The 18991-nt window shown below is 38.7% G+C and overlaps 1 protein-coding gene across 4 annotated transcripts in view; it reads left to right on the forward strand.

Moving 5' to 3' along the window:
- The first annotated feature begins 2996 nt into the window (after positions 1-2996).
- The window catches only part of LOC149024867 (uncharacterized), a 42902-nt gene continuing 26907 nt past the window's right edge, over positions 2997-18991 (forward strand). For all 4 annotated transcript variants that reach the window (XR_016171676.1, XM_089145058.1, XM_089145059.1 and 1 more), the window contains exon 1: positions 2997-3206. Coding sequence is in view for 3 of the 4 variants with exons in the window: in XM_089145058.1 (XP_089001184.1) it covers positions 3167-3206 (40 nt within the window). In the remaining variant the exon portion in view is untranslated. The remainder of the gene's footprint in view (positions 3207-18991) is intronic.

Genomic DNA, 18991 nt, shown 5'->3' on the forward strand with positions numbered 1-18991 from the left:
AGGTTTCAAGACCCATTGCCAACCGGAGAACCCAAGATACCGAGATGGTTGAGGGAGAATGAATTGGACCCTACTCAGAGGAGTATGGTGCTATTACTTAAAGCATGTTTGCCAATAGAGATATGTATACATAGAGTTAGATTCATACATGCATTGTCTGTTTCATATCATCTTGCATCTGCTATGCTCTGCTATCATGTTATTTTGTGTTGCTATGGAATAACTTGTCTTGCTGAGTTCTTTTGAAACTCACTCATTTTTGCAAATATCTTTGTTAGACTATCTTGTAGGTACTAAAGACTATGAAGGCCAGTATTATGAAGCACAAACCGATGATGCATACTACTCTCAAATTGGTGGCTACGATGACTACGAAAGTGAAGAATTCATGGGTGAAGACATATCGTGTCAGAATTAGTCGCACTCATGTGCTAGTTTCTCATTATTTGGATTCTGAGACTTATACTTTTAGGAGTAATATTTATAAGTTAGAAGAGACATTAGTTTAGTTTGATTATTTCTTTTCTTTTCATTTCATTTTGGGAATCGGTTGTAATATTTCATTTGACTTTTGATTTACTATTCCAGCTGTACTATGTGGAGTGATTTTCCGCGCACTCTATATGTGATTATTCTATTTGATTATTATATTAGTATCGTTCTTTCTGCACTTTGATTATATTGTTATTCTCCTGAGTTTTATCTTAATTCCTCTGATAATGTGGTTTAACATTTGATTTAGTCTTGTTCATGGTTATGTTATTGTGAATGTGAGAGGTTGGTTTCTTTGATATTGGATCTTTGGGGCTGTGGATCACACACTCGGGTATGCCAGGTAGGGTAAAGAATTTCGTTAAGCTCTCCTTGAGTTTAGTGTATAAAACTTCTCTCCCCCAGCCCCCACCTACACCATTTCCATTACCATACAATCTTAATATTAGATTACCTTAAAATAGATGAACATTGAATAACAACACTTTAGGGTAAATATTCAATAGTATTCTCCTTTATTGTAAGAGAAAATCAAAGAGAAGGGAGGGGAAACGAAAATTTTAGTCTTTACAATATAACTTTGACAATTATTAATGATTGCCTATATATAATTTTGTCTAATTTTAGTAACGATGTTCTTTACATCACAACTGTAGTTTGACGTACATCATCTCAATATAAACTGTTCGAGTATGATTGCATAAATAAATTGTCCCCCTTTTCGAGGTGTGCGCAAGTTGACCCGAGTGAACCTTAGATAAAAAAATAAAAACAATTGTCCCTCTGAATTTGGAGGATAAATATACAATGCTTTGAATCAACGAATGTAACCAAATTGAATCGATGCTTGAGAAAGAAAATGCAAATCATCTGCATTTAGGAAGGAAACAATTGGATATATGGAATAAAGAGATTAGTCATGAAAAGAGGTATAGAGCTGTATCTTGGAGGATGTGTATTGAATAAAAAATACCTAGCATTTAGGAGAAGAATGCCAAAGGCTGACAAGTGGAACATTTTAAAAATTTGAAATGATAATGGGGCTGAGCATTTTCCCAAGATGAGGAGATTCAAATTTGGAGATAGAGCTTGAGTCAGACGAATAACTCTATGGAAGAAATGATGGCTATGATGAACCCAATATTCATTGATGAACTCTCCAGGTCAGGGGAAGAATTTAACATCTTCTAATCTGAAAGATGAGTTCATGATTATTCTTTGATAAACTCTCTTGATTAGAATATGAACTCAAGATTCCCTGATGAGCTCTTTTGATCAAAAGATGAGCTCGTGTTGCCAAATAAATTCTTATGACCATAGATGAACTCAAATACTAATGAATTTTCACAACTATAGATGGATTGATAATAGATCCAAACAAATTTGATGAAGAATAATCATGAGCTCAATGTTGCCAAATAAATTCACTAGACTTGCAACTTTCCAGCTCTTAGCTCTTTCAAATCTAGGGTTCTCCTGAGGTCTAGTTTGATCTCATCTAATTCTCTACTGACTTGATTGTTGGAGACAAATCGTCGATCAAGCCAATCGCCTGCACCGTTTCTAACCATACATTTCAGTCAATCTGCAGGTATGCATAGATCTGATCAGTTCAAGCCAAAGCTGAATCGTTTGGTGCGACCTGCAATCTGCAACATCAGTAGATTTGACACCTAACACATATGAATGTATGTATTGTTTTTTTTTTGGGATGAACCAATAAATGTATTCATTGTTATCCAAGAAAAGAAAAATATCATCATAATAATAAATTCTGTAGACGTCAAGTTTAGATTTATTTTCCAACAGAAAAAAATTATATTAAATATAATTTTTTAAGAAAAAATAAATTCATTGATCTATTAATCAAAACCTTCCAATCCATGTTGATGTTGTACTGATTTTGTAGGTGAAACCGATACTAACTGATCCGTATCGCCCGGTACAATACCATACATAGACCTATCACCCCTTAGAAACTGCGTGTGTTTGCAAAGGTGGGGTGGGAAAAAAAATAGGTGGGCCCATGTGTAGTGGGGTGAGGAAGAAGGAAAGGAAAATAATGAATTTTATGGAAAAATATTGATTGTAGGTCTTATATTTTATTTTTTCATATTTTCCAAAAAAAGGGGGGAAGGGGGGGGAAAAAAACCCCCCCCCCCCCCCCCCCCCCCCCCCCCCACCCCCCAAGCATTCCCATCACGCAAGGTCCCTCACCAAGCAGAAGGGAGCGGACAAAAAACATTTGTTGGGTAAAGTTTTAAAAATGTTTGCGGGTATGGGAAATTACTTGGGCCGGGGGGGGGGGGGGGGAGTTGTCACATTTATGAGACAAATTGTCTCTAATTTTTCCACCCTAAGCAATTAAATAATTTATATTATTAAGATTTAAAGGGAAAATAAGAAAAATTTGTTTTTTTTAAAGAAATTTTCCACTGAACATTTATTCCATCAGGCAAACGCAGCCTAATGAAACAGTGAAAAGGACGGAGGTGGACCAATGGCGCTTAAATTGAAACTGGAAGGCTCTGAGCCGGCCAGTTGGCGTTCGCCATATGAAGTCATTTCCTTCGCATGCTACTGCACTGCAGAGTCGGACTGAGCGAGTATCAGAGAAGCAGTATTCCTTTCTCAGACGGAAAATATTGGTGTCCAAACCCCGAAGAAGAGGGAAATGGCCGAAGCCGGAGCGATTTCGAAAAGCAGCAAGCCTGGTAAACATCATATCTTGCCATCAGAGACCTTCCATCTCTGCTATAGATGTTTAGACAGTGATTCGTGCTCTTGGTTTCATCTGGTTAGCTCATGCTTGTGGTTGGGTTTGATCCAGTTAAGGATTTTCATTGCGGAGAAAAATGCACTCAAGAACTTGTAATGTCTATTGTAAATTCATCGTCTGTGTATCAGCTGTCTCTGGATTTTATTTTTATTTTCTTATGTTAGATGAGAAATGGGGTATGGACTCTATGGAGGAGGTTGTTGACTTGTTGGGAAATCTCTCTCTTTTTCAGAAGAAACCACCATAGAATTTATATCTTTTCTATTTCCCCCCGTGTTTTTAGGTGTTGTAAGATGCAGTGAGTTTCTGTCTCCCCTACCCACCTAGTGGAAATTTAGTGATTTGGGTTCTGGGTTTCCTCTGGTTAACTCACGCTTGTGGCTGGGTTTGGCTCTTTTAACTTATTCCAATGCGGGGAGAATGAATTGAGGAACCTGTAATAGAACCTATTTCTTATTTTCTTATATCAGTTCTCGTATCTGTTGTATCTTATTATCCATTGTCTGTGTTTCAGCTCGATTCTTGCAAAGCTTTGTCACAGGAATTATTATTATTATTATTTTTTATAATATTAGGAATGGTGGTATTGAAGCAGACTATTTTAAAGTCTCTCTCTGACCCTCTTTATCAATAGATCACCGTAGAAATTTGCTTTCATGTGTGTGTGCGTGTGTATAGGTAACGAAGGATGGAGTGAATTTGTCTCCCCTCCAACCTCTTTTGTTGGGTTTGGTTGTTAAATTTTGTCTTTTGCTTATTTATTTATTTTTTTGGTTCTCGGTCATTTTGCCAAAGAAACCCATACTTTGTGTTTTATCTACTCTGCATGATATTGGGTGCTGAAATAGCAGGATTGGTATTAGTTTTCACTTTATTCTGTTTTTGACACGTAAATGGTTTGATTTGGTGCAATACATGTTGAGGATTGAGATGGATCTTGGTTATCTCATGCCTATTTCAAGCATATTTGGTCTTTGGTTTGATTTGGTGCATTGCATGTTCAGGAGTGAAATGGAACTTGGTTATCTCAAGCTTATCTCTAGCATATTTTGTCTTTCCTCTTTTTTATTTTCTTTTCCTATTTTAATTCTTATCCTTTCATCTTTCTGTCTCAATCCCCCTCCTCCCTGTATTTGCCTTTGGTGTGTGAGTTTCAAGTGAACACCTGACAAGATTAAATGTGGTTTCAACAAAAAGGATCCAGCCTCGTATCTTGGATTCAATATTTTAGACTGGATGAAGCTTGATCACTAGAAAAGCTATTATATGATGACTGTGCATATGAACTCTGTACATCGTAACTAACTGTAAATATGAGTCAGAGGAAATGCTTTGGTTACGTGTTATGCTGACATCAATATTTCACTTGTTTACTTGAAAATGTAAATTTCTAGACTGGGGCTGTTGCAAGTTCTATGAATAGATAGGGAGGCATTCTCTTTCCATTTGGTATATGATCTTCCCGTGACATCTTTTTCTGTATACTTATTTAATTTTCATGTGTTTGCATTGTCCACCTATTCATTATGGCCAGGAGTCTAAACTAGGTGCACCTGTCTAATGGAAAAATGTAACTATTTTTGTAGGATTATGCAGGAGTATTGATGATCTTTTAATTTTGCTAACTTATTATATTTTAGGGAAGTTGGGTAAGCATATGAGTTTTGGTTATTATTTAGTTACCTAGTTAATACAGTTTTCATTTCTGGCTGATTGATATAATAGTGTAATTACTCTCCATTGTCATTGATTACAAAATTGAATAAAAAAGGGCGAACCTGGTGCCAAAGGCTTCCTATGTGAAGTCCGGGAGGGCAAATTTCCAACAGTCTTACCCCTGCAATTTTGAGAATTGAATATGAAATGAATTTATATTTTGAGTTGCTGTTGTGAAGCCAAGGCTGTGTTGGTCCTTCCCTCCCCCCTCTTCTTGTTTTTGTGAACATCTTTGGTCTCTCTGGATCTGGGGTTGTATTCCTTTTTCTTTGCTGCAGTTCATTGCTTCCTGGACTTTCTTCTTGTTCTTCTTATTCTTTATTTTTTCTCCTTTTTTAGCTGTGCTCTGTTCTGATGTTACACTGGAATCAGCAAGAGAGTTTCCCTTGTTCATCTTGTTCCTTTTCTTCCTGAAACTCTTGGGTGTTGATGGTGGAAGGAAGACAGGATGAACCCAAAGTTTGGATTACGCAACCCCTTTAACAGGATCTCATGAAAACCATAAAGCAGAATTTAGGTCTTCAATAAGGTCAAATTTATCCTTATCCTATGAATGTCAGATTAGGGCCCCCATTCATGATATAAGACTAAATAATCACCGAAATAGTTTACTGTTATAATGGTCAGATTTGAGTGAACTGTTAAAACAGTGAAATTTGAGACCCAAAACTATAATCTGGGGTTTTCTTGTATCATAAAATCAAAGGATTGAAGGGCGGGCCTGCGCAATGGTGGAGTCTCTCCATTGTGCGCTGGAGGTCGCGGGTTCGAATCAGCCTCTCTGCAAAAAGCAGGGGTAAGACTGCCTAGAAAGTCCCTTCCCCAGACCCCACAGGTGGGGAGCTTCGGCACTGGGTATGCCCTTTATAAAATCAAAGGATTGGATCAGCAAGAACAGGCTGGTAAAAAGACCCTTTTATGATGCAACAACAATTCTTAGGACGGTTTTAAAGGTGCTTGAGAGGTCTGGCTGAAAACAATGCCTAAACTGGGATTTGGATTTGCTAGGATATATGGATATTAGGAGTTTACTTATTTGCTTATTTGGATTTATCTTATAATACTTTACTTAGCCTAGATTTTCATTTTATCTGTAGTTTTAGAGGTTGATTCATTATAGATTTAGATTGGGTTAGATGATTAGGCGATATTTAAGATTTTAAATCTATTTCAGTTTTAGACTACAATTAAGAAACTTCCAATGTCAATTTTATAAATATGCTTGTAGCCCAATTTATTGGACATATTTGATGATGGAATGATTATTCTTTTGGTGCCTGCATGACAATGCATACTTCCCCTCTTTCTTTTCTCTCTTTATGTTTTCCATGCAGTTCTGAAATTTTCCTTCCTGTTTGTTCAATCTCAGACTGGCCCTTTTCTCTCAGGTTAAAACCTTCTTCTTATGCTTTTTCCTTAATTCTTCACCTTTTTCTGTTTCTTTTGCTACTACTACTGGTATCACTGGTTTTGAGAAAAATCTCCTTTAACTTCTGACTCAAACTTTTCATGGTTCAAGCTGATAACTGTTTGTTTGTATCCATATCATTGGGCGATTCAATATTTGGGAATTTGAGGTCCAATGCTAACCTGAATTGGGAGATCCCAGTTTTTTGAGGCTAAATCTTTTTACTGCCAGAAATAATGGAGGCAGGGCAGCACCTGCTCCTTGGTCCATAGAAGGCGCCGGCGCCAGAGCTTCTTGAGCAGAATCCATAACAGTTGCTGAGAGGATGGTTAAGACGCAAAGATGAATGGCAGCCATGGAATGACCGATCTGCGTTCTGGCTCTCTTTCTCTTTCATTCCTGCTTTTCCTGTTCTCTCTAATTTGTCTGAGATGGCCAGGAGCAAGAGATTGCCTCTAGGAAGGCGACATCTCTGTCCCATCTCACTGTCTTTGTTGAGAAACACTATGTTGGTAGAATGGCTTATTGATCAATGTGATCTCAAGCCCTCTATTTATAATTAAGTGAAAGGTACACTATTACATAAATACCCTTACTTGGGTAACAAGAAATTTACATGAATAAAAACTCTAATAGAATTGGACTCCTAATAATACTCAACCAACACTCCCCTTCAAGTTGAGGCATAAGTATAGTCATGCCCAACTTGCCTACAATAGGAAGGAAATCTCCTTCTTTCAAACCCTTAGTGAAAACATCTGCCACTTGGTCTTCGGACCTCACAAAAGGCATGCAAATAAACCCTTGTTCCAACTTTACTTTGACAAAAAACCTGTCAATTTCAATGTGCTTAGTTCGATCATGTTGTACTGGATTATTAGCAATACTAATAGCAGCCTTTTGTCACAATATAACATCATAGGGTTGGAATTTGGATTCCAATATCTTGTAGCAAGCCTTTCAACCATAGTAGCTTACAAACTCCACGACCCATAACTTTGTATTCAGCTTCAGTACTGGATAAAGCTACCACATTCTGTTTCTTACTTCTCCAAGTAACTAGATTACCTCCAACAAAGGCACAGTAACCTAAAATTGACTTCTTGTCTGGAGATCCTGTCTAGTCAGCATTAGTGTATGCTTCTACTCTTAGATTATCAATGGGTGACAAAAGTATTCCTTTTCCAGGAGTTCCCTTCAAATATTGTAGCATTCTGGTTAGAACGTTCATATGAGATGAATATGGATCATGCATGAATTGGCTCACTATCCCCACTGCATAAGTGATGTCTGGCCTGGTGTGGAACAAGTAAATAAGCTTCCCTACTAGCCGTTGGTATCTTTCTTTGTCCACTGGTTCTCCCTCTTTTCTATAAGTTTAGCTCCAGCTTCAATAGGGGTATCAACTGCTTTACACCTCAACATTCCCACTTCTGATAACAAGTCTAGGAAATACTTTCTTTGGGATAAGAATATACCCTTCTTTGATCGAGCCACCTCAATCCCTAAGAAGTATTTTAACTTCCCTAGATCTTTAATCTCAAACTCTCTGCCAATAAAGTTCTTCAACCTTTGAATTTCTTCACCATCATTTCCTGTGATGACAATATCGTCCACATAAATAATGAGAAGTGTGATGTTAGTAACTAACTTCTTGACAAATAGTATATGATCAGCATTGCTTTGCTTGTACCCAATAGAAGTCATTGCCTTCAGGAGGTGTCCAAACCAGCATCTAGGAGGTTGTTTTAACCCATAAATTGACCTATTCAACCAACAAACTTTCACTGCAGTATTGTCATTGGAGAAACCATGTGGGATTTCCATATAGACCTCTTTTACTCACTCCCCATGTAAGAAGGCATTTTTTACATCTAGTTGGTGCAAGTTCCAGTCTTTGTTCACAGTTACAGACAACAAAACTCTGACAGTGTTTAGTTTCCGCAACAGGGGCAAATGTCTCCTAATAATCAATCCCATAGGTCTTGGTAAACCCCTTTGCAACTAGTCTAGCTTTCAACTTGTTGACAGATCCATCCATATTTTGTTTAACCTCAAATACTCATTTGCAAGCCACTGGTTTTTTTCCTGGAGGCAGTGTAATCAGCTCCCAAGTGTCATTTTTCTTCATTGCTTGCATTTCCTCTAGTATAGCTGCCTTCCATCTCTTATCAGCATAGGCTTCCTGTCAACTTTTAGGAACAGATACAGATGATAGAGAGAATATAAAAGCATGATAGGAGTCAGACAAAGAGTTATAAGAAACATATTTAGCTATGGGGTGTTGAGTACAAGATCTGACCCCTTTTCGAACAGCAATAGGAAGATCAGAAGAAGATACCTTAAGGGGAACAATAGAATCTTATTATGGAGCAGAAGACTGAAGTGGTAACGTATCACCTTTCTCCACTTGCTTTAGCCGGTTGTATTTCTTCCTCTGATAAGTCTGCACCTCCTTATTCTGGTCAATCTGGTTTTGAAAGATCCCAACAGTGTGTCTCATAGGAGTGGTCTCCCCCTGGCTAGGTTCTTCACATGGTTCAGAAAACAAAGGGGGTGGATTAGAGTCCTCAGTTATACTGGCCGAAGTCTCCCCCTGGTCAAGAAACTCTTCTGAGACACTTAAGCTGTGTTGGTCTATGATAGGAAGATCTAGAGTCGGAAAGAACACCTCTCCTCTAGGACTCTCCCCCTGGAGAGGTGTATAGTAAGGGCAAAACTCATGAAAAATTACATCCATGGATACAATGGTTTTCCTGGAGGGAGGATGATAACATTTGTACCCTTTCTGAGTAGCAGAATACCCCAAAAATATGTAACGTAGGCCGCAGGGAGCCAACTTACTCTGGTGGGCTGTGATTCTGGCATAGCACACGCATCCAAAAACCTTTGGGGGAACAACAAAAGAAGAGGCTCCCTGAAGAATCTCATTAGGACATTTAAAGCCAAGTTCCTACTGGGCATCCTATTCAGAAGGTAAGAAGCGATGAGTATAGCATCACTCCAAGATCTTGGTCGGGTACATTCATAGCAATCATAATGGAACGGGCTATCTCTAAGAGATGTCGATTCTTCCTTTCAGCCACCCCATTTTGGGCAGCCGTATCAACGCAACTGGTCTGATGTATTATGCTAGAGTCAGAGAGATATCTTTGAAATTCACCATCAATATACTCGGTGCCATTGTCATTGTGAAGGATCTTCACAGTGGCATTGAACTGAGTTTTAATCATATTATGAAAATCACGAAAACATCGGAAAACCTCATTTTTTTTTAAAAGATAAATCCATGTAGAACGAGAGTGACAATCAATAAAAGTAACAAAATACCTATAGCCAGTAATAGACACATGTCGGCAGGAACCCACACATCAGTATGAATTAGCATAAAAGGAATAGTTTTTCTATTATGAAGAGAAGGTAAATAAGTAGAACGAGTCTGCTTCGCAAAAATGCAGGCCTTCACAAAAAAAATTATCCTCATTAAAAGAGGAAACCAATTAGGAAATATTTTCTTAAGAGTTCCTAGAGAGGGTGACCTAGCCTACGGTGCCACTGATGAAGGTTTGATTTTACCGAATGGACCGGATTAGAAGATGTAGTCAAAGAAGACGCAAATTCTCCAATCGGCGCAAATAAAGTCCATTGTCTAGTTTATTATGTCCAATCTCCTTCCCCGTGACCAGATCCTGGAGGAGACAGTAAGATGGGAAAAAAGTCACTTTACAATTCAAGTCATGTGTAAGACTATTGATAGAGAGCAAGTTAGTAGAGAAAGAGGGAACATGTAAAACTTTAGACAAAGAAAGTGATGTAGAATGCTGAATGATCCCTTTTCCAGCAATGGAAGAATAGGAGCCATCAACAATTCAAACTTTATCCTTTCCAGAAGTTGGAGAATATTGTAAGAAAGAGGAGGATCAATTTGTCATATGATCTGTGGCTCCTGTATCAATGATCCAAGGAGTAGAAATTGAAGAAACTTGAAAGCCTGTAAAAGTTTTACCTGAAGTAGCAAGGTAGGAGTTGGTATGGGTAGTAGAGGTAGTAGTGATTGAGGCTGTATCGGTGGAAGACTGTAGAATACGTCGCAGAGTAGCAAACTCCTGTGAAAAACCAACATCTGCAGAGGGTGTGGTGAAAACTGTCTCAGAAAGATTAGCCTTTGATTTTCCCTTTCTTTGTGCTCGTTTTTGCTCAAAATCAGTAGGCTTCCCATGCAGTTTCCAACAATTTGCCTTGGTATGATATGGTTTGTGACAGTGCTCACACTTGACAATCTCCTTAGCCGGATCAGATTTAGTGCGAACAGACTGTAAGGCTGATTTCTCTATAATAGGAGTATGAAGCATGGCTAATCGACGACTTTCCTCACACTGAACAAGAGCATAAGAATGTTCTAGTATAGGAAAGGGAGAACGACTTAAGACTTGCACTCTGATCTGATCGTACTCCACATTCAAACCTGCCAAGAAGTCATATATCCGAATCTTATCAATGTGCTTCCTATAAGTAGTCACATCATCTGGGTTAGTGGGATGATAATCCCTATAATGATCCAGCTCCTGCCAAAGAGATCGTAACTCAGCATAATATTAGGCCATAGTCAGTTTCTTTTGGGTAGTCTCATGAAGCTTCTTTCGTAGCTCATAAGCCTGTGCATCATTCCCCAACTGTCCATAGGTTTCAGTAGTAGCCTTCCAGATTTGGGTTGCAGTATCAAGTAATAGGTAACCCCAGGCAATATTTGGATGCATGGAATTCAATAGGAATGACATAATAAGAGAATCATTTGATATCCATTTATCCTGTAAAACACCTGGGTAGTAGGTTTGATAGTGTTGCCCGTAATGTGTCCAACTAGTCATCTTCTGGGCAATAGTCAGGTAAGCAGATCGAGACCAGATCAAATAATTTGTGCCATCAAATCTTACCGAAAGAGGATGAAGAATGGGATAATGTTCGGAGCCAGTGGAAGCAGTAATACCATCGGTAGTTGCCATATTGAAAAAATTGTTTGCAGTTTTTTCAGTCTTCACCCTTTCAAAAATAACTGAAACGTCGCAGAATGCAATAGCCAAATCACATTCAAAAAGTGCATATAAGGAACACCATTTTTTTTTCTTTCCAAAATATGCAAAATTGCAGAAAAGCCCTTGAAAATATGGATAATTACATAAACCCCCCTAAAAACATAGATAATTACAAATAGACCTTAGAAATATGTAAAATTACCGAAAGGACCCTAAACATATGAATAATTATAGATAGGCCCCTAAAGATGAATAATTTCATATAGGTCCTTGTAAAACTATGAATTCTCAAAAAAAGGACCCTTCATCTATAAGAATTTACAAGTAGACCCCTGGTCTGATTTGGTTCAAACTTTTGGTTTAAGGGTTGAGTATGTTTTTAAGGAGGTATCGTTTCAAAACCCAGAAGAAGAAGATAGAAGAAGATGTAAGAGGCTGTAAAGCTATCGTTACGAAACCAGAACTGCGATGGAGTTTGCGATGGAGATGGAGATGGAGTCTGGTTTCAGAAATCAGAACTGCGATGGAGTTAGCGATGGAGATGGAGTCTGGGTTCAGAATTTCATAATATCGTTTCAGAAATCAGAATTGCTTGGAGTCTTGTTTTAGAAATTCAGAATATCGTTTCGAAAATCAGAACTGCGATGGAGATGGGAGTCTGGTTTCATAAATTCAGGGAAGAAGAAAACCAGAAGAAGAAGGCGGAAGGTTATGGTTTCGGTGATGGAGCAGTTGCAGAATTTCAGAGTAGAAGAAAACCAAAAGTAGAAGAAGGCAGAAGGTTATGGTTTCGGTGACGCAGCAGATTTTTTTTTCTCTTTTTCTTCTTTCTCTTCCCTAATTGGACTTAGGCTCTGATGCCATGTTGAGAAACACGATTTTGGGTGGAATGGCTTATGGATCAATGATCTCAAGCCCTCTATTTATAATTATGTGGAAAGTACACTATTACAAGGAATAGAATTTTACATGAATACAAACTCTAATTTAACTCCTATACAAACTCTAATTGAACTCCTAGTAGAATCCAACAGAAATTGAAGAAACTTGGAAGCTTGTAAAAGTTTTACTTGAAGTAGCAAGGTAGGAGTTGGTATGGGTAGTAGAGGAAGCAGTGGTAGAGGCTGTACCGGCAGTAGAAGACTGTAGAATACGTCAGAGAGTAGCTAACTCCTCTTGTGAAAAACCAATGTCTGCAGAGGGTGTTGTGAAATCTGTCTTAGAAATATGAGCTTTCGGTTTTCCTCTTCTTTGTGCTCTCTTTTTCTCAAAATCAGCAGGCTTACCATGGAGCTTCCAACAATTGGCCTTGGTATGATATGGTTTATGACAGTGCTCACACTTGACAATCTACTTAACTGAATCAAATTTAGTGCTAACAAGACTATAAGGCTGATTTCTCCACAATAGGAGCATGAAGTATGGTTAATCAACGGCTTTCCTCACACTGAACAAGGGCATAAGACTATTCTAGTGTAGGAAAGTGAGAACGACTTAATACTTGCACTCTGATCTGATCATACTCCACATTCAAACTTGCCAAGAAGTCATATACCCGAATCTTATCAACGTGCTTCCTATAAGTAGTCACATCATGGGGATTAGTGGGGTGATAATCCCCATAATGATCCAACTCCTGCCAAAGAGATCACAACTCAGCATAATATTGGGCTAGTTAGTTCCTTTTGGGTAGTCTCATGAAGCTTCTTTTGTAGCTCATAAACCTGTGCATCATTCCCCAACTGTCCATATGTTTCAGTAGTAGCCTTCTAGATTTGGGCTGTAGTATCAAGTAATAGGTATCCACGAACAATATTTGAATTCATGGAATTTAAAAGGAATGACATAATAAGAATCGTTCGAGATCCATTTATCCTGTGAAATACCTGTGGTAGTAGGTTTGACAGTGGTGCCCGTAATGTGTCCAACAAGTCATCTTCTGGGCAATAGTCAGGTAAGCAGATTGAGACCAGATCAAATAATTTGTTCCATCAAATCGTACCGAAAGAGGATGAAGAGTGGGGTAATGTTCGGATCTAGTGGGAGCAGTAGTACCATCGGTAGTTGCCATGTTGAAAAAATTGGCTGCAGTTCTTCAGTCATCACCCTTGAATAATAACTGAAACGTTGCAGAGTGTTCTTTCTTTCTTCTTCTTTCTCTCTCTCTCTCTCTCTTTTGTTTTTTTTTTTTTAATAAATATGGGAAATTACAAATAAGTCCCAGAAAAATCTGAATTTGCAACTAGGCCCCTAAACCTATGCAAATTTATATTGAAGTCCTTGAAAATTTGTAAATTTACAAATAGGCCCTTGGAACTATGCAAATTTACATAAAAGTCCCTGAAAATATGCAAATTTACAAAAATATCTCTAAAAGACTTTAAGTTTGCAAATTAAACCCCTCAACCATCGTATTTATGTTTTTTGTTGGGCTAATCGACCCTAAAAACAGCAGGTGTATGAGCAGGAGTCTGGTCTTCAGGAGCATCTCTTTCAGACGAAGAACAAGAGAAAAAAATCGAAGAAATAACTCACTGTAGCAGCGGTAGTTGCAGGAGCTGAAGCTGTTGCAGTTGCAGAAGTAGTGGCAGTTGCAGGAGCCGAAGCTAAAGCTGTTGCAGTTGCAGAAGCAGCGGAAGTTGCAGATTTCTTCTTTTTCTTCTTCTTCGCAACGGAAGTTGCTGATTTCTACTTCTCTTCTTCTTTCCTTTGTTTTCCGTTCTTATTCGTCCCTATTCAAATCGAGAAGGAACTAAATCGAACTTCTTCTTCTCTTCTTCTTTCCTCTTTTTTCTGTTTTTATTCTTCCCTATTTGAACCGAGGCAGAACTTAAAAACTGCCAGCGGTAGAACTGAAGAATGGCGACTGAGACGGTACTGAAAAATTGCCAGCTGCAGAACTGAAGAATGGCGATGGGTTTGAAAAAGAAGAAGAAGAAGAAGAAGGTAGGTCTCTTTTTCCTAATCGAACTTAGGCTTTGATGCCATGTTGAGAAACACTATGTTGGTAGAATGGCTTATTGATCAATGTGATCTCAAGCCCTCAATTTATAATTAAGTGAAAGGTACACTATTACATAAATACCCTTACTTGGGTAACAAGAAATTTACATGAATAAAAATTCTAATAGAATTGAACTCCTAGTAGTACTCAACCAACACTCTCTTTCATTTTTCCTTCTCTCGCTAATCTGTCTGAGATGGCTAGAATTCAGAGCAGGACGTCTCAGTTTTATCTGTCCCTGTCTCATCTCTTCCCTCTATGTCTCTTCTCTCTTCCTTCGCTCTCTCTCGCTTATTATGTTTGTCCATATCTCTTTCTTTCACTCCTGCTTCCTTCTCTGTCTGAGATGGCCGAGAGCTGGAGCAAGAGATTCCCTGTGGGCAGCCGTCTCTGTTTTGTTTCTTTATCTCTCTTCCCTATCTTCTCTTCTCTCTCTTTTTTCCCTCTCTCGATCTGTCTCTCTGTCTTTGTCGTTCTCTCTCTCTCTTTCTCTTTCTTCCTCTCTCTAATCTGATTGAGATGGCCGGAGCCAGAGCAAGATGACGTCTTTGTTTCATCTCTCTCTTCCTTCTCTCACTCACTCTATCTCTCACTCCCTCTCTTCCTTCTCTCACTCACTCTAGCTTTTGATGGTTGTGAGCTGGAGTAGGGGAATCCCTCTGGGAGAAGAGACTCTCTTCACACTCTCGCTTTCTTGTGTGAATGAGCCTCTTCTCTCTCTTGTGGTGTCTCTCTGTCTCTCTCTGTCTCTCCCCCTCGTGCTACGGCTTGATCTCCCTGCCATTGTTGATGCCACTGATTGTTGTGCAGCTTTTGAAGTCAACTCTGTTGAAGACCCTACTTATGATGAAGATTCTACACCTATTGCATCCTCTTTGTTCTCTGGTTCTGACTTTTGAGATTGCTAATATTAGGACGTCTAGTTGAAACAGCCCTCTTTGGCCATGCTACTGCAACTTCGAATAATCCTGTGATACTACTTCAATTATGGAAGCATCTAGGTTAAGAAATCCCTCTAATTTGATGGTCTGCCACCTGCAATCCTTGTCAAGTCAAGAAGGAAAAGAAGAGTGAGATTTCTAGGTTTGGCTCAGTCGAGCTTGGCCTGATGGCCTTGTCTTTCGGTCCATTATTGCCTAGCGCTATGTATCTTCTTTCTCTGTGTGCCCTTTCAGGTTTGTTGTAAGGCTTGGTGCTGCATGTTGAGCCCTCCTGGTTCTCTTTTGTATTCCCCGTTCTCTCTCTTTCCTTTGGTAATGAATTTTTCATTACCTTTGTTTAAAAAAAAAAAAAAAGTGTTTTGGTCTCGTATCCATCTTTATGGCTATTGTTAGATCTCTATTGTAGGCAAATCAAGAGTCTTTCTTTCATTGTTCTGGCCCCAAAACTCCATCAATGAGGACATATGAAGGAAAACTCTCTCTTCAAAAAAGTGGTTTTTCCGCACCATCAGTATCAAGGGTTGAAAATGACTCTTCCCCTCCACTATATATCCTCTTATTGATGTTTTTTGTTCAACAAAAACAGCAGCAATAACTGCAAACTCAGCCTTTTCCCAACTTAACGGAGTCAATTACATAGATCCAAACAAAACAAAGTAACGAATAGTGGTCAAATTTTTTTTTTTTTTAAAGAAAAAAGAGGCAGAGGGATGAAAAGATGTGAAAGAGGGACAGGAATTGAAAAATGAGATATGAAGTAAGTAAAATATAAGTAGGGACATCTACTTGGGATAATTCAGTTAAATGGGATCTGTTACATGAATCTTTGACCAATAATAGGTTCTATCCATGGCACGTGATTCTTCACAACTTTTCCCGTGGACATTTTAGGCTTGCCCCTAGCTCTTTTAGCCCCTTCAAGTGAAAATCATAGTTGTCATGGTGTCTAGGTGTCAAGGCGTTCTATTGGGAATTAATGACACTAGCTAGACACAAGCCATCCCTGGATGCCTGGCCACCAATGTAGTGCTTGGACGCCTATGCTTTGCCTTGGTGCCTTGACAAAATAAGTGAAATTATATTATCCTTCTTTATTGGGGCATCCCTAGTCCTCTGCTGCATAGAACCATACTATCTCAACCATTTCTCTGGGATCTTTTCATTCTTCAAAGCAACTCTTAAAATAGTTCTAATATGTTCATTCCTTACTGTATCTTCCCTAGTTTTCCCACACATTCATCTTAACATCCTCTTCTCAGCAACACTTCTTCCAAAATTGACACTTATTAAGTGCCAATATTCTGCCCATGTATCTTAGCTCGTCAGTATTGCTATAGAACTTTTTGAGCTTCCAAGGAATATGACAGTCACACAGTACTCCAGGTGCATCTCTTCACTTCAACCAACCCACCTTAACTATCTAGGAAATGTCATCTTTTGTTAGCTTCTTTTTTTATGATTGACCCTAGATATCTCAAATGGTCACTTTAAAGCAGTGATTTTCTTTCCACATATTAAACCAAGCCTGTATGCATCATAGTTGTATACTCCATCCTTTGTCCACTAATCTTAAAGCCTCTTGTTTCTTAGGTTGATTTCCATATCTGTAACTTGGTGTTACTCCTTGCTTTGATCCCATCCACCAAAAAACTATGATCGGCAAGGAGCATACACCACAAGACCTCATCTTGATTGCTTTTGGTTAAGTCGTCCATGATAAGTACATAAATAAGGGTTTAAGGCTTATCCTTGATGTAACTCAATTGTAATTAAAAATTCCTTGTCCTTCACCCCCCATAGATCATCGCGAACTCATACATTTCTTTAATTATATCCACATATTTTCTCCACACTCCTCTCTTCACTAGAAATTGCTGGCATAAAATCTCTAGGGACTTGGTCATAGGCTTTTGCCAGGTTAATAAAGGCCTTTGAGATCCTTTTTGCTATCTCTATATTTTTCCATGAGCCTTCTCAATAAGTAGGTAGATGCTGTTGTAAATCCACCTGATATTAGTCTCCCTTCTCACCTTCTCACCTTCTCACCTTCTCACCTTCTCCTAGAGCTTCATAATGTGAGTTATTAGCAATATGTTATTTATTCAGCTTCCTTCAATACTCCCTCCCCTTCTTATTTATGCCCTTCTGTCCTTTTGAAGTAACTTCCAGGCTAACTCTCAGTAATATATATATATATATATATATATATATATATATATATATATATATAGTCTCCACTCCACCTGCATCCTCTGCTTTTAAGTTACCAAATAGCCCTCGCAATTCTACAGGTTTACCGTTCCTCGTCAAGAGTTAGTGATAGTTCACAGATTTTGCTACTCCTTTGTAACTTGGGTGGTATTTGGGTAGTAGGGATACTTGCCGGGAGAAAGGGCTCTCTGCTGCTGGTGGCCTATCCCCTTCTAAATCAGCTTGTGGGCTCTCGAGGATTTCTAGGATCTCAAAGTCAAAACCAGGCCTCGGAGCCCCGGTAGACTGTCGGATACCCCATTGTCACTGTTGTCAACAGGCCATCAAAGGAATCATTGCTGGCACAGTATGCAACTGGGACCTTGTGGAAGAAAAATAAGATGAAGGAAAAAAAAAATCGCATAAACCAAGTAAGAAAAACAAAATGGAAAAAGATGGGGCATATCTTAATTAGAACTAAGTGAAGGACCCAACCGAACCCAAATAAGATTCTGTGACCAATGTCCTGCATCCTACAAGGCCCTTTAATACCTAGTACGTGAGGGCAATCTGCTGGAAGGTTTCCCATATTTCACCAATGTCAATGACTCAATGTTGGCAAAACTAGGGCTCTAAACTGAGTCACCGCCAACTTCCATTTGGTTAGTCTTTTCTGTGGTTTAAAACTCTAGATGAGCAGTGAAACAACCTCTCAGCAAAACTTGTTGCATTAAGGCTCGGTAGGAAAATTGCACCCCCACTGCGCACGGACTTTGCTTGTGGGGAAGCCTTCGGCACTGGGTTCACCCTTTTATGAACAACGTATGAGCTGCAGTTAAAGTTAAAAAAGATCAACCCTCCAACCTTGATTTAAATCATCTTCAGCTATTGTCAATGACAAGAGATGAAATAGCTTACTTGAGAGGGATGAAAACCAAACACAGAAAGGTGATATGTCCTTCGATTTCCTACCAAAAAATCTTGGTCAGATTCTTTAATCACAGGAATCTCACTCTCCAATGAATTTTGCAGCAGTTGACTTTCTCAGCAGCAAAAGAAGGATAGCCATGCATCATTATTTAAACCGTTGGATGGTGAAACGGCTTACAACCAGTCTATATAAAATAGAAGACAACCTAGCTAAGTAAGACCAATTTACATAGCCAACAGAAAACTTAAAACACAAGCGATATTTATCAGCAAATCCTCTACAATAGGTAAAGATATTCAACTGAAATAAAATAAAACAGAACGACTGAAACAATTGAAATAAAGACAGCTGATACCGTAGGCCTATTAGATTGATCCGGACATTTAGCCTAACCCAGAGCTTATTTCTAATTAAATGTGCCTATTAGGTGATCTAACTGCAATCAGCTGATCCCTCACCTTAAGCCCTGGAGTCTCATCTCTTTCCAAATCATCTTG

Source organism: Hakea prostrata, chromosome 2 (assembly GCF_041222555.1).
Source record: "Hakea prostrata isolate BN-2017 chromosome 2, UWA_Hpros_2, whole genome shotgun sequence".
Lineage (NCBI taxonomy): Eukaryota > Viridiplantae > Streptophyta > Magnoliopsida > Proteales > Proteaceae > Hakea > Hakea prostrata.